This window comes from Mirounga leonina, unplaced genomic scaffold (assembly GCF_011800145.1).
Source record: "Mirounga leonina isolate KUSES-001 unplaced genomic scaffold, KU_Mleo_1.0 Mir_96, whole genome shotgun sequence".
Classification (NCBI taxonomy): Eukaryota; Metazoa; Chordata; class Mammalia; order Carnivora; family Phocidae; genus Mirounga; species Mirounga leonina.
Window position 1 is genome coordinate 1,821,962 of NW_023270871.1, and position 16,623 is coordinate 1,838,584.

The window sequence follows — 16,623 nt, forward strand, 5'->3', positions numbered from 1 at the left end:
ATACATTATTTAACATAACCTCTACATCCACATTTCAATGAAAAATACTGCCAATAATTAAATGTCAAACTTGTAATAACAACTGAACAAATTCTATGTGCAGATTACTACTGGTTTATGGTTAATATTTCCATGAAAATGGAAAGGAGATGGGAAGACCTCAGTCATAGGCTGTTCTCATATTTTTATTACAATATTCTGTTCTAAAAATGTGTATGTCGAAAGAAAAAAGATGAGGGTATGATTAATTACCTTTTTAAGTATCGTATCAACACATTTTCTCAATGGGTGGTTATACTTGATGCTTTCATTCACTTTACGAACCTCCTATAAAAACAGTAAGAGGAATAAAAATATTTCCATTTCTGTACATCATACATTTCAAATGAGACTGTTCTAGGTACTATATATGTTCTCACAAGTTTAATTTCAACCCAAACTACTCAGCATATACATGAAGCTCCATTCGCTGAATAAAAGTTCTTAAGAACATAAGTAAAAAATACATAGTGCTAGAATAGCAATGCCTATACCCTCAGGTTTTTTACTACTTTCTAAGATTTATTCCCTTATCATTTGCTTACTTGGTACACAAAGATGAGTAAGCATTATAAAAAAGTCATGAAGGATCAGACAAACTGTGATGCTATGGTCCTCCACCCTGCTCAGGAAGCTCAATGATCTCATCATCTAAAATATGGTGAAGAAACTGGAGGAAGCAACAGGCAGCAAGCATCACAAAGCACCTGCTCCTTTCCAATGGGAGAATCCTCTATAGCAGTCCCAACTACTGACTCATTCCACATTTGTTTATTTTTTTTATTTTTTATTTTTTTTTAAAGATTTTTTATTTATTTATTTGACAGAGAGAGAGACAGAGAGAGAGGGAACACAAGCAAGGGGAGTATGAGAGGCAGAAGCAGGCTTCCCACCGAGCAGGGAGCCAGATGCAGGGCTCGATCCCAGGACCCTGGGATCATGACCTGAGCCGAAGGCAGACACTTAACGACTGAGCCACCCAGGCGCCCCTCCACATTTGTTTATTAAGAGCACACTAGATGCCAGCACTGTGCTAGGTGGAAAGTCACCACAATCCATGCTGGAGGGTGTGGTAGAAGACAGGATGTTACAGGACTTTAAAGATTGCAGGCTGGTGGTGAGGTAAGAAGCAATTTAGTGAGTATGAAAGGTATAAAGGGGTTTGGGAAGTAGTTCCCAAAGAACAATATTCTATAATACTAATGAAATTTTTTAAAAGTTAGAACCACTGTTCTAGGCAAAAGCAATGGCATATCCAAGGGCTGGGAAGCAAGAGAACTGACCAGGGTATTAAAAAGAACATTCTGATTGTAGACGAGAGAATGGCCCTAAGGGATTCAAAACTGGAGTCAGGGAAACCATCTGGCATATAGACAAAATTATGAAAAAAATACTTATATGACAAAAAAAATCCACTTCCCTTAATATATGGAGAGTGCTTACAAATCAAGCGAAAATTGGGAAGACACATAAGAAATACTATTGGTCGATAAATGTCTGGAAAGAGAGTCAAGCTCGCTAAAAACAATTACAAATTTTAAAAATAAGAACAATTTTCTGACAAAATTATATAACCTCTTTGAAAGGTAAATTAGTAATACCCATCAAAATTGAAAATACATAGACCTTATGAATAATTTGTACCAGCAGACATTGCTCCTGTCAGGAGCTTAGCTTCATGAGAAAAACAGACACTACTCAAGAAGAAATGGTATGGAAAGTGCTGTGTAATCTAGTGTGGGAGGCCTTCTGATAAACTGATCATTTAAGCTGAGATAAAAAGCATGAGTAGGAGTAAGGTCAGCCAACCAAAGGAGGGGGCAAGAATATTCCAAACAGAGGGGCAGCCTGTCTGCAGGCTCCAAGCAGAAGTACACAAGGAGCTTCAAGGAACTGAAAGAAGTACAGGGTGACAGGGGGGAAAGGAGGGTAAGCGCCTGAGCAGCACTTGATCAGGCTGAAGAAAAGCAAAGCACTCCAGAAGGCCTTAGAGTAAGTTTATCTGAGGCCAGTGAGTGAGGCCTAAATATGGGAGTAACAGGGTAAGACTTGGGTTTTTAAAAGACGCTTGAATCGTCACTGCATTACAGTTTTCTATTACTAAATTGCCTTCAAGTTTTGTTGACTTGTTAGCACAACTCTGAATATGAACCATACAGTCTGGTTATACATTATACATAAAAATACTGTATTTTTCCTTTAAATTCTTGAGCCATATTATACAAAAATAAGTACTGAAATAGTTAATTATTGATATTTACTATAGCTGTTATAAATTTAAAAGGTTCCTTTAAAAGTTCATAACTTTGGGGCGCCTGGTTGGCTCAGTCGTTAAGCGTCTGCCTTCGGCTCAGGTCATGGTCCCAGGGTCCTGGGATCGAGCCCCACATCGGGCTCCCTGCTCAGCAGGAAGCCTGCTTCTCTCTCTCCCACTCCCCGATTGTGTTCCCTCTCTCGCTGTGTCTCTGTCAAACAAATAAATAAAATCTTTAAAAAAAAAAAAAAAGTTCATAACTTTTATGAAGTGTGGAAAGTATTTGAAATATTGCTTATTTTCTTCATAAATAAAATAACAAAACTTCGAGCACTGATATTACTGTGCCTAATCACTAGGCAGGGCACACAACATCTATGAAGTCAGGCTAATAGGCAATTTTCAGCGGGAATAAGTAGCTGTTTCCCCCTCTTCCAAATTCTCCACCTTAAAAAATGACTAAAGGTAGAGGTGATCTCTTGAAGGCCTCTAGCAAATACCTTTTGAATGGTCTGACATGGCTTGGAAGTTTATTAACGCTTCAAAGAAAAATAACAGACACACAATTGTATATATTCACTTCAGAGAAAAACATATAAAATGCTAAACTGGTTTTTACAAAACTGCATTTGGGAGAATTTATGGATTGCTGAAAAATGTAATTAATAATTACCAAAAAAAGGTGACTAAACTTTGTGATGTTAAAGGTGTATTTGGAACGTTGTTTTTTTTTTTTTCCTCAAACTATGCATATTCTTGTTCCATGCCTTATTCTGCACACCTCCATCAGACAGATCAGAAACCACATATAGGATCAGGTCTCTTCCACTGTAAGGTGTTAATGATTCCTCACTGCTTTCAAAAGATAGTCTGGACTTTTCAGTATGACATTCATGGCCCTGCTCTTTTGGCTACAACCTGTCTTTCAAACCTTACAAGCTTTTATCTTTCCCACATCAACCTTATGCTCAATTAATTTGGTTTTAAAACCTGATACCTGACCAGGATGCTGTCAGCTATGAAAATTCTATCCATCCTTCAAGACCCAGATCATATTTCACTTCCTCCTCTGATCACTATTCAGAAGTGAAACCTCTCTACACTACAGCATTGCCTTCGTATCATTCACCAATCATGTCACATTGGCCACATAGTGTCTAATTTTCCACTCCAGGCAGTTAGTATCCTAATGGCCAGTTCTGCACAGCACTTAACACATCAAGAAGACAAGTATTTATTAAGTGATGAAAACATTTTCTCAAGTTTACAAATTTTTAGATATTCAGAAAAACATAAAAGATCCCAAATTCCCTTGAAATATATGGGCAAAGAAATTCATACCTGACAAATCACGATGTTTGATGGGGGGGAGAAAGGGCGGGAGTTCTGCTATCTATGTAGACCTGCTGCTATTTTCAAAACATTCATTACAGAAAGAGGGGTTTCTTTTTTTGACGCAATACATAAATGCGTCAAATTAACATTTTGTACACTTTAAATTTATACAACACAATATGCCAAATATATTCAATAAAGAGAGTGGTATCTAATTTACACAGAAAATTTTCTCTAAATCTAAAAATTTTTAAATCCCTTACACCTTATACCTGTGTTAAAATAACAAAGAAAACACCAATGCCAGTCCTGATTTTCCACATCCTATTCTTCAGAAGAGGGTTCTTACTTAACAAACGACAACAACAAAATCCATCTTTCTTCAGCGACTGAGGATTTCTCCTAGCCAAATCCAGGTCTTGCCATAATTAGCTGGATTTATGTTTCTTAAAAGAATATTGAGTAACTGGTGTAACCAATATTCCTCAAATCTGAAACAAATGAATTTAGTACCAACTTTTAAGGCAGACACTATCAAATTTAAATTATCTTTTTAAGGGGCGCCTGGGTGGCTCAGTCGGTTAAGCGTCTGCCTTCGGCTCAGGTCATGATCCCAGAGTCCTGGGATCGAGCCCCACATCAGGTTCCCTGCTCAGTGGGAAGTCTGCTTCTCCCTCTCCCACTCCCCCCGGCTTGTGTTCCTGCTCTCACTGTCTCTCTCTCTCTGTCAAATAAGCAAATAAAATCTTTAAAAAAAAAATTATCTTTTTAAAATTATTATATATTTATTTATATATTTATTACATTTATGTATTATATATTATAATTATATATTACCAAATATAAATTTTCACGTTTTTTAAAAAAACTCCAATTTTCAAAAATAAACATAGATACAAATACAAAAATTATCAAACATAAATTATTTCTTTTGAAAAATGTTATAATAGCCATCAGATGCCTGAGGAAATGTAACACACTACTATTTGTAGATTTACTCCTACATTTTGAATCAATGTCTTCTACCATTCTTACATTTTGTAGGGAATGAATGCAAAAAAGCCAACATCAGATTTTTTTAATCCTAACATATATTCTTTTGTTCATTTATTCATTCACTTAAAAAAATGGGTGCTGAATGTCTAAGAGTCTAGAGGACCAGGGAAGGCATGTCAGCATAACCATTAATTGATCATCTAATCTGGGAGTCTTTTAAGAGTAAAAGAGGGGCGCTATTCAAAGTTATCCCAAGGTGACAAGCATAACCCTGCACTGTTGAACATATTCGCGCTCTTTGGTGGCTGGAAGGTGGAGGGGACATCTCATGAAGCTGAATGGCCAGTAAGAAGTCATGCTAACGGACGGGACATTCTGAAGGACCGCACATCACCAAACATCCAGGGTAAAGCCCATCGATGTGCTAACACAGCAGCAAAAAAACAACCATGACTGACTGTAAGGTTGGAACTTGCTTACCTCCATGACATCTTCTAAAGTCTCTTCTGCATCTGCTTTCTCTGTCATCAGTTTGGCTGCCTTAAAATACGTTTTCATAAGTAGATAACCTCTTTTTGCTCCGTTCCAGTACGACCGAGGAATTTCTACCAAACCGTACCCCAGCAACAACACGAGAAGAAACAGGCCCCATGTATTTGCGGCAGCTATCCCAATTGTCTGAAGCTGGTTCCTGAGAAAGGGAAAACACAAGCAGAGAGCTGTGATAGATAAATTTTTCTAACAAAAATGTAAAATAGAACTAACTAGTATTAAATAGCTTTTCAGAAAACAGTCCTAAAGGATGGTTAGGATTTTATATGAAAAAAATTACATCTTCCAAGCCTCAGCTACTCTTTTAGCAACAGCAGATAATCTGCGTGTTTTAAGAGGAAGTTAGAGCGTGACTGCAGAAATAGACTTTAACACTGCTTCCACTACAGTTATAATGAGAATCTAGGATAATTCCTGGCAAAAGAATATATGTATTTTGTCCAGATTTTTTCATTAGGGTCTATCTTACTCAGTGTTAACAAGAGAAGCCTGAAAAAATGTTAAAGCCTAAAAAACGTTTAACTTACGTTGAGGCACACCAACACAAATCTCAGGAATGCAACAGTGAGAATCATCATTACTGCTCTATTCCTAAATTTCTGAGCTCTGTCTCTTTACATATATTACACAGATCACAAGTATAATACAGATTTCAATTTTATTATAATGTCTGAATCTAACATCAGAGAGAAATATGCCCTCAAACTACAGTCAGAACAAAAGAAAAAATTTTCACAAGTCCTGGAGCACCTGGGCGGCTCAGGCAGTTAGCATCCGACTCTTGGTTTCTGCTCAGGTCATGATCTCAGGGTTGTGAGACTGAGCCCTGCACTGGGCTCCAGCTCAGCGTGGGGTCGGCTTGAGATTCTGTCTCTCCCTCTCCCTCTGCCCAACCCCCTCTCAAGTGTGTGTGCGCACCCGCTCTCTCTCTCTAAAATAAATCTTTAAAAAAATATTCACAAGTTCCAATGAAAAAAGAAAACTAGTTATTTTGTCATATACAAAATCGTACACCTGAAACTAACATTACACTGCATGTTAACTAACTGGAATTTAAATAAAAACTTAAAAAAAACATAAGGGTTAATACTTCTAACATAGAGCTATTAGACAAAGCATTAGTCCATCTAATAGCTTATATTTAAATATATTGTTCCATTTTTTCTTCTTAGTAATAGGGATTATTTAGATTTCTTCTTGAGGAATCCAGAAAACACATAACAATACGTTTCTCAATGAAATGTGTTTATCTGCGCATGTGAGATAAAAACAAATTTTAAAAATGCAAATACACCCAGAAACAATGTTAAGAAGGCAACTTTTCTTACCATTCTAAGTGCAAATGTGGGTTCACAGCTACATAAATTAAAAATGCTCCAAAAATCAGCAAATAGGTGCCATAGTAGATTGCATTCTCAATCAGTGCAGTTTTGATCTTTCCAGTGATGGAAAACCCTCCTGATCTTGCATATGACTGCATAAAAGGTAACAGAATCCTAGATGGTTGGAAAAAATATGATTAAAGAACCAATTGATATGTCTGTTTAATCTCAAAATACCAGAATTATATGAATCTCAATTTTAATGTGTAGTTCTTTTCACAAATAAATAGGATCTTGAGTAATTATTAATACTGAACAAACTCTAATATGACTGAGTATTTTTGTAATACTAAATTTTGGAGAGAGCAAAGCACATTTCTGGTCACAACAACCAGCAGAGAGTACAACAGTGTGAGGGACTTATGATGAATCTTAAAAAAAAAAAAGCCTTTAAAGTCTTTGTGAAGCCTTTGGACTGCATTCAGACGAGGAACCTTTTTCTTTACAGGAGACATGATCAAATTGAAGTCTTCTAAAGACTGATAAGGCTTCAGCAGGAAGAATGGACTGAAAGGGAACAAAACTGGGACTACGTGGGAGAGGGTAAGGGGTGGCGATGTGGTAAGAAGCAGGAGGCGAGAAGACTGGCTGTGAATCCACTGAATTGAAGTACTTAGGACACATCTCAAAGGAGCCACACAGGAAGTAGTTGGCTATCCAGCTTCAGAATTCAAGAGAGGGGTGGAACTGACCTGACCTGACACCGGTAGATGAGATTTAGAAGCAGAAGGAAAGAGCTGAGGCTAAGCCCTGAGAAAGAGTATCTTTTAAAGAAGAGGGAGAGAAACAGGAGGAGGAGGAGCCTGCAAAGGACACAGAGACAGAACAGCAGAGAGGGATGGAAGAAAACCAAGGAGCATATGGAGGAGAAAACAGGAAAAGAAAGTGTTTCAAAGTGGAGAGAGAAAACAATAATCAAATGCTGCCAAGAAGTCAAGTCAATGAAGACTTGTATGTGAGTGGAGAAGTGGGGCTAGAAAACAGGATTCCATGGGTTGAGGAAAGAGTGAGCAATGAGTAAATGAAGACAGTACATGTAGACAATTCACTTGAGAAGTTTGGCTGGGTAGGATAAACTGTGGCATATTCATATCATGGAATATTTTCCAGAAATGAAAAAGAAAAGAATACTGATACACACAATACAACATAGATGAATCTTCCAAATTTGTGAGCCAAAAAAGGGATGCAGAAAAATATATACCATGTAACTCCATGTTTACAAAGCTCAAAAATGGCAAGACTAATCTATAGGGATGGATGTCAGAACCACGGCTACCTTTGGGAGGGTATGACTGGGAGAGGGGTATGAGGGAAGCTTCTAGATATAGCATAAACATTGTTAATGTTCTATAATACCACCTGAGTGCTGGTTATCCAGGTGTATTCACTTTGAAAAAAGTAAAACTAAACACAATTTGTCACTTTTCTGTACCAATTTATACTTCAAGAAAAAAGTCTCCCTCCAAAAATTAAGCTGTGATGAGTAGATCAATAAGGTTAGAAGCCAGGAAGCCGGAAAGGGCTGCATTTGAGAGATTTTTTTTGTTTTTTTTCTTTCTTTTTTTTAAAAGGATGAGAGAATTGTGTATGCTTTGTTGAAACTGGAAGCTGCAGGCATAGATAACAAGAGCTGAAGGAGATGGGTCCAGATTTCAGGAAGAGGGATTTCACTCTGAAGTCACTTTGAGAGTGACTCATTCTTTGAGAGGAAGGGAAAAGGACGGGTTGGTAGGTGTGCTGGCGAGAGGCTGAAGAGCTGCCATCTGATGACTTCTATTTTCACTGTGAAGTAGAAAGTAAAGTCCTCTGCAAGGGAGAAGGTGACTGATTCTAGGCCGTAAAAGAGAGAGAAAGAGCCACAAAGAGAACAGTAGAGGTTTGAGGTTTGAAGTCTTGCTGTGGAGAATGAAGAGCAAGCAGACTAGAGACACAAAGGAGGAAAGTCTGGCAATGCTGAGGGCCCAGATGAGTTCAATGAACATGAATTTACAGGGGTGCTACTCTACTCTGCTGTGTGATTTTTCTCATGCGATGTTCACTAGCTTCAGTTTTAGAGCTTAGTTACCTGCAGAGTATCTAAAATGCTCAGTACGTAGTGAATAATGTGTTTGGAGCGCAGCAGAAAGACAAAGCTTCAGGGCGCCTGGGTGGCTCAGTCAGTTAAGACTCTGACTCTTGATTTTGGCTCAAGTCATGATCTCGGGGTGGTGAGATCGAGCCCCACGATAGGCTCCGCGCTGGGAATGGAGCTTTCTTAAGATTCTCTCTCCCTCTCCCTCTGCCTCTCCCACCACCCCTTCTCTTAAACAAACAAACAAACAAACAAACAAGAAGACAAAGCTATAATGGGTAGAAACATATGGAATACATCGGGACTATAGCTATAATTAGAGCTATACAGGGAGGATCAGGTAACAAGATGACCAAAGAGCGGACCCTAGGGAACACCAACATTTAGGAAATGGGCCACAGAAATAGAACCCATGAAGGAAATTCAGCAGGTTGGGCTAAGACGAAAGAAAGAAAACCAGGAGACAATGATGACCTTAGCAAGAGCAGTTTCATGTAAAACTGGGACTAGAAGAAGATTGAATCGAAGAAGGTCAAGAGAGAAGGCACTAACTGGAGGGGAACGGTGACAGGAAAAATTTTTTGTTTCTCTTTTCTATTTCTCGTTTGCCTTGTTTTCTTCTTTTCATTTCTTTTAAGATGGGAGAGAACTGAATGAGCAGAAAATAGAATATACAGATTAAAGAAAAAAATAAGTAACACTTGAATTCTGAAAGATGAAGTTTCGTGAAGAAAGCATACTTTTTTTTTCTTTTTACTTTAGCCAAAATTTAAAGAACTTTTTATCCTCCACTGCCACTTACCATGTTAAAAATTGTGATGTCCAATATACTACCCTCCAGAAAATTGGCATGATTCCATCAGGAATGTAGCTCCATGGCATGAAACATGGATGCTGGCTGTTTAATAACAATTTATAGCCAATTAATAAATGATGACGACTTAAATTATACAATTAATTTATGCATGCAAAGCTCATTTACATTCAGATATTAAGTTACTGATTCTAACTTCTAAAATTTCACAGAAAACTAGTAATCCAAAGCAGACTATCAAACTAAAAAAACACACAGAAGGGAAACAAAGGAATGCCATTTAAATTTTCAACTTTCAGTGTATTTTTAGTTCTTGAGTAAAAAGAGGGCATAATGTTCACCTAATAGACTGATAATGTGACAGCATCATGAAACTAAATCTGATTTGATTACCTTTAAAATACACACCCCCTAAAAAAAAGAAAAATTAAATAAGATAAAGAAAAAAAGAAAGAAAATAAATAAAATACACACCCCATTTGTTGCCTTGGTTATTTTCCAGGGAGGGGGGAATAGGGAGGCAAAAGACATTAGGTGATTAACTCCTGAAGCTGGAGCCTTAAAACTCAGTCACTGTAGGATGGCTCCCATGGAGAGAGATGCCAGCATTTGCACATAATTGTTTGAACTTTCTGCAGATATATATATCTGACCATAGATTCCTCCATTGATAGTCTTCCTAGACTGTGAGGATGTCATTTAGTCCAGGAGCTTCTAGCCATTCACAACGGCTGCTGATCTATGTCTGATTTTTAATGTGCTAAAAAGGAGAGTAACATCTACCTTTCAAATTTACCCTTACTCAGGTTAGATTGAAAAAAATAATAAAAGCTGCATAAAGAAGCATGCAAACACTGCTTAAAGCCTTGGTAAAAGCTATAGTCAACATTTATTAAAGTTTTTTACTTGGAAGTTCGATAAGAATTTAACATAACCTTTCGATAACATGAACTTTATTTATTCTCAGTTTAAAACTATAAATGATTTTGGAGCACCTGGCTGGCTCAGTCAAGAGGGCGCAACTCTTGATCTTCGGGCTGTGAGTTCGAGTACCATTTTGGGTATGGAGATTACTTAAAAATAAAATCCTTAAGAGTGAAAATAAAAAATAAAACTATAGTGATTTCAAAGAATGCACGATATGAAAGGAACACCCTACATACAGAATCATCTCCTTACCCTTTATACAACCTTGTAAATCGGGTAAAAGAGAAAATGAATGCCTCATTTATTTAGACCAGAGAGAGGCTGAGGAAAAAAATAGCCACTGGAAGTCACATTCTTAGTAAGAGAGAGAACCAGGGCTAAAAAAATCAGGTCTTCTCCAAGTTTCTCCTTAGCGTCTACTAAAAGGCCTTGTGCACCAATAAATATTTAAAATTTATTTAAGATTTAAATTTAAATAGAATACAAAGTAATTAAAAGTCTACTAGCAAAGGATAGAAGTGAGGTGGGGGGGATGAGTAAGGATCAACTTTTATAAAATCCAAATGGTAAGAACTGACCATTTTAAAGCAATTTTTTCTCCTCTACCCTATTTTTAAAAATAAACAAACAGGGGCGCCTGGGTGGCTCAGTTGGTTGAGCGACTGCCTTCGGCTCAGGTCATGATCCTGGAGTCCCGGGATCGAGTCCCGCATCGGGCTCCCTGCTCGGCAGGGGGTCTGCTTCTCCCTCTGCCCTCTTCCCTCTCGTGCTCTCTGTCTCTCATTCTCTCTCTCTCAAATAAATAAATAAAATCTTTAAAAAAATAAAATAAAATAAAATAAAATAAATAAAAATCAGCAAACAAACAGGAAGCAAATACCTGGGACCTGGGGTAGCAGGTGCATATAATCCTGTGATGTTGCTGTTCTCAGGAGGGCTTGAGTTTGCAGCAGCATGCTTACACCGGTTGTATATAGTCTAAATCAGTGAACACAGGGTTTAAAAATGAAAACCAAAAGGTTACCAAGTACTTAAGGGATACTGGAGGATATCAACCTATCCACCAATTACCTTCCTGGCTATGCTTTTTAATGATCAAATTCCTAAAGTAAGACTTAAATACAAAATATTCAGTATAGCCTTATATAATTTAGCTGTCTTAAGAACTAGCATATCTCAAACATGCTGTATGATTACAATTGCCTTCTGAATTCCAAAACTCGGTTTCACCTCTTACCGTACTAACATCCAGAGGCAGTATGAAGACGATAAGAAAGCAGAGATACCAAGCTAGCAGTGTTCCGACAATCACAAGTCTATGCTGTTTCTTGAAATCTCCATATCGATGAAGTAGGAATAATGCCAGAAAAAAGACAAAAACAATCTCGAGTCCCAAAGCTGCACCGCTCATTATTGAATGTTCACTCTGACTAACCAAAGTCACTCATGTACAGGTCTGGGTCATATCTGTAAACTGGAAAAGAAAAAAAAAAAAAGCAGGATTAACAAAGGAAATAACCACTTGAAAATTTCCTAAATATTCGTTTACTAATAAATTCTTTGGAAAATCGTCAGTCTTTACATTGAACTACAAATAAAAGGAAAAGGATAATTCTTATTCTCAAATATACATCTTATTTTTTAAAGCAGATCTTAAAAATTTCACATAAATTATATCTTCAGGAAAAAAGTTATCTTAATAAAAATTACACTAGTTCTAAAAATATTACAGTATAAGAATACTAAATGTGAACAGTTTTAATAGTGTCATTTGGAGTTTGTTCCTTAAGGTTATAAGTCCCAATAGAAATTTAATACAAATACACTACTAACTAGATCCTAGGAAATGAGGTATTTTCTAAAATAAAGTTTTCTAAGTCATCCATAACCCATTACTTAAAATGTTCCAAAAGAGGGAGAGAGAGCATGAAAAAGAGCATTTGAAAGTAACATTTCCTTTGTTTAAAACAGTTTTATTTTCTTGTGATAATCTTGGCTAACAAATTTAACAACTTGAAATTCTTATTTATTTACTGCTTCACAAAATACAGTTGACCCTTGAACAACATAAGTTTGAACTGTGTGGGTCCAGTTCCACACGGATTTTTTTGATAAATAGAGTACTATAAATTTATTTTCTTTTTTATGATTTTCTTAGTAACATTTTCTTTTCCGTAGCTTACTTTATTGTGAGTATATAGTTTACATACAGTATATGTTGAATCATGATGTTGTACACCTGAAACTAATATAGTGTTGAATATTAATTATATTTCAACAAAAAAATACTCATACTACAAAATAAATATCAAGTTCATCCAGTAAAACACACACACACACACACACACACACACACACTGTTAACCAGCTGTTTATGTTATGGTAAGGCTTCTGGTCAACTGCAGGCTATTAATAGTTAAGTTTCCAGGGAGTCAAAAGTTATACACAGATTTTCGAGTGGACAGGGGATTGGCACCTCTAATTCCTGCATTGTTCAAGGGTCAACTGCATACTGATCACTTTCCATTAGCTATATAAATCTTATTTTCTTTAAAGAAACTTACTATTAAATGCAGAAAAATTTATCAATGATTATTGAATAAAGTCATACACTTGAGAATATTTTTAATTATAAATGCTGATAATAGAGACATCAGCAATGGTTTGTTATCTCTTTACTCTTATAAAATAATTTACCTTTTTTTTTTTTAAGATTTTATTTATTTGTTTGTCAGAGAGAGAGCACAAGCGGGGGGAGCAGCATGCAGAGGGAGAAGCAGGCTCCCCGCTGAGCAGGGAGCCCAATGCGGGACTCGATTCCAGGACCCTGGGATCATGACCTGAGCCGATGGCAGACACCTAACCAACTGAGCCACCCAGGCATCCCTAAAATAATTTACCTTTACTAACTGAATGCAATATGTTCTTTTCACTTTTGTAAAATCAATTTTAGGCATTTTTGTTTGTCCATAGACTACAATATTCTAAGGAATTAATATCTTAACAGAGAATCAAGATTGTGATGCAGAATAAAATAAGGCAGAATCAATAAAATACACCAACATCTCCAACCAAATAAAAAAATAAAACAAATAAAGAAAGTTTGGGTATTATCAGGCTAAATTTAAATTCATATAAGAAATATCCTTACATGGAATACCACAAACAAAAATCACATATAATAAACTATTTTCTTCACTATTTCTTCACTATAGAAGTACTTTCTATTCCTCTGTGCATTTCAACCAGTATTTTCATATTTCTTAAATATCTAAAATCGACCCCCTTTCATCACTATCACCACATCCTGCTATGTTTTTCTTCAAAGCACTTATCCACCTAATATAATGTATATTTACATTTATTGTCTCCCTGTAACCCCTTCCTCCCCACCTCTACCCCCCAGACTTCATGAAAGCAGAGACTTGACTATTCAGTACTACATCCCAAGTCTCTAATATAGTGTCTAGCATACAGTAGATACTCAAAAAGTATTTGTTGAATGAATAAATGAATAAAAAACTTACTCTATACTTCAGTATATACACTATTTTTATTAATGCTGACTATAAAGACAACATAAAATTCCTGTTATGGTCTCCAAAATTGATATAACAAATACTTATTACAACATAAAGACTTATTAAAACTGTCATTACTACTACTCAAAATTTCAAATTTCATATTCTATGAAAAAAACCTATACCATCACAATAAGAGTAAGTCAAATCTTATTTGTAAGCCAAGAAAAGATTAAGTGGATAGTTCAATATAGAGTGTGCTGATGAAAACCATTACCTCCTTCAAGATCCAGCTTTAAAAAAACGTAATTCAATGTGAATTTAAATGTAAGACAGTTTTTTGTAAAGTAAATGTAAAGACAGGGATTATTTGTAAACCCCTTCACAGTTTGACCTAGATGTTTATTTTCCTGAAATTGTCCAGTCCAAGGAATATGGTAATCATAGAAAAAAGACTGAATATCAGAGATTACCAAGGAAATGCTAAAGTATGGCAGAAGCAAATGATGGAATATTATTGAAGTGTAAGAAATGATGTTTGTTAAGATTATTTCATAACATTAGAAAATTACCATAATATTAATTGAAAAGAACCCTCAATTCACACATTTTTACATTTATTATAATATGCATAAAAAACTAAGACAAAAAAGAAATACATAAAGACATTAATAACAGGGCATAAGCAAACAACAAAATCAGTTATAAATTTGCTACTAGCTACTAATATTTTTTTATAACAGTTGTCAATTTTTCAGTCTGATTCATAGTACTTTAAAATCTTGTAGATGAATAAACAGAATTATGGATCCTTTATTCTAGTAATAAAGAAATGATTTGCTTACATCTCTTCCCATTCTCAGTGTATTAGTCACCTATTCCTGCTAAAAACAATTCCTATAAACTTAGAGGCTTAAAACGACACCCTTATATGATAGTTTCTGTGGGTCAGGTGTCCAGGCACAACTTGGTTCAACTAAATTCTCAAGATGGAAATCAAGGTGTCAGCAGGTTTGTGTTCCTCTCTGGAGACTCTCGGGAAGAATGTACTTCTAAGTTCATTCAGGCTATTGGCAAAATTCAGTTTGTTATGTTTATAGGACTGAGATCCCCATTTCCTGGCAGGCTGTCAGCTAGCATTTGCCCTTAGCTCCAGAGGCCTCTTCCCAGTCTTTGCATGTGGCCCTGTGTACCTCAGAGTTAGCAATGGCTTTTCAAATCCTTCTCAGGCTCAAAATCTCAGACTTTCTCTTCCACCCTCAGCTGGGAGGAAACTCTGCTTTTAAGGGCTCATCTGATCTCATTGGGAAAATCTGGATAATCTAGTCATATTAGTAACCAAAGCTGTAAAAAAAATAATTCCTCACTTGATGAAGGCATAGATACCCTTGGGGGTCTATTATTCTGTTTAACACACCATCTATTTCTGTTCAAGCTGAACTGTTGTCTTGTTAATGACACAAGGTTAGGCCTAGGGGTCCCACTAAATTGGAGAAGAAAATTGGGGTTTCCCTAATCTGAGATGAGAAAATAATAGTTTTAAAGTCTATATCTTTGACCTTGTACCTAAATTCAAGTGAGGAATTATTTTTTTACAGTCCAGAATGACAGCACTTTCCAAGGTTCTTTATGAACTCCTATATCCTATAGCTTGTTTTGGTTCTTTCAACTGAAAAATTTTGTGTTCAAAGCTAGGTGCACCTTCTCCTCCATCTGATCTAGTTACTTATATCTTAAATTCATAAAATCACTGTTAATTAAAATCTAAAAAAATAAAGATTAGACAACTCAGGTTTGGCTGACTGAAAAGAACTTACCACCAGGGAGTACAGCAATGTGGCAATATATACCAAAGACCTTAAAATAAGTACATATCTCTTGTCCTAGAAATTCCTCTCCAAATAACTTAAAGAAAACCCAAAATGTGAACAAAGATTTACCTATAATGTTTCATGGCAGCATTATTTAAACATGAAAACATAGAAACAACTTAAATGTTTGTACTAAATAGTCCAGGAAGTCTTAAAACTGTCCTCCAGTCACATCGCTGTCCATTGCCTTTTTGAAAAAAGCAGCCAAGGGTTTCATAAATCACTAATCCTGTTAACCTGTCCATGACTCACGGGAGCAGGGATCTGCAGCAAGTCCCCTGCACCTAAGTCAAGGACTACATAACAGCAAAACTAAATTGCAGGCAGTGATTCAAGGAGGACACCAGATTCTCCCAGTCTACAGGAAAGGTGAGATCCACAGGGACACTTTAGAGATGTCAAAAGGGACAGGGGTGGGGTCTAAGGGAGTACACATAAGAAACACATGGGACAAATACACACCAAAATGCTAACAGTGGTTGTCATAAAATGGTAAAGAGATGATTTCTATTTTCTTCTTTGTGCTTTTGTGTGTTTTTCATTTTAAATAATGAACATTTATTATTTTGTAATTTCAAAATTATTTAAAAATCAATGCAGTAATATGAAAGTAAAGCACATGGCAAATAGGAAATGAGAAATTCTGCTGCAGTGTTAAGTGCCTAAAGTTACAACTATTTTAAAATACAAATGTTTTGTTATACTGTGGTAAACCCGGGCTCCAAATCTCAACTTTATTTAATTGTGTAATTTTATGCAATTTAAAAGGTTAAGGGAGGATAAATAATCACCTCACACAGGTTGCTGTGAAGATCAAATGAGATACAAAAGTGAAACACCAACTAGGAGTTCTAGAAA

The 16,623-nt window shown here is 36.2% G+C and overlaps 1 protein-coding gene across 3 annotated transcripts in view; it reads right to left on the minus strand.

Annotated features, from left to right (window-relative positions):
- The window catches only part of LOC118006329 (G-protein coupled receptor-associated protein LMBRD2), a 40,355-nt gene that overhangs the window by 18,757 nt on the left and 4,975 nt on the right, over window positions 1–16,623 (minus strand). For all 3 annotated transcript variants that reach the window (XM_034998941.1, XM_034998939.1, XM_034998940.1), the window contains exons 2-7: window positions 11,611–11,847; window positions 11,254–11,351; window positions 9,435–9,530; window positions 6,505–6,672; window positions 5,105–5,315; window positions 253–327 (exon numbers count right to left, since the gene is read on the minus strand). In XM_034998941.1, the coding sequence (XP_034854832.1) occupies window positions 253–327; window positions 5,105–5,315; window positions 6,505–6,672; window positions 9,435–9,530; window positions 11,254–11,351; window positions 11,611–11,784 (822 nt within the window). In that variant the 5' untranslated portion in view covers window positions 11,785–11,847. The remainder of the gene's footprint in view (window positions 1–252; window positions 328–5,104; window positions 5,316–6,504; window positions 6,673–9,434; window positions 9,531–11,253; window positions 11,352–11,610; window positions 11,848–16,623) is intronic.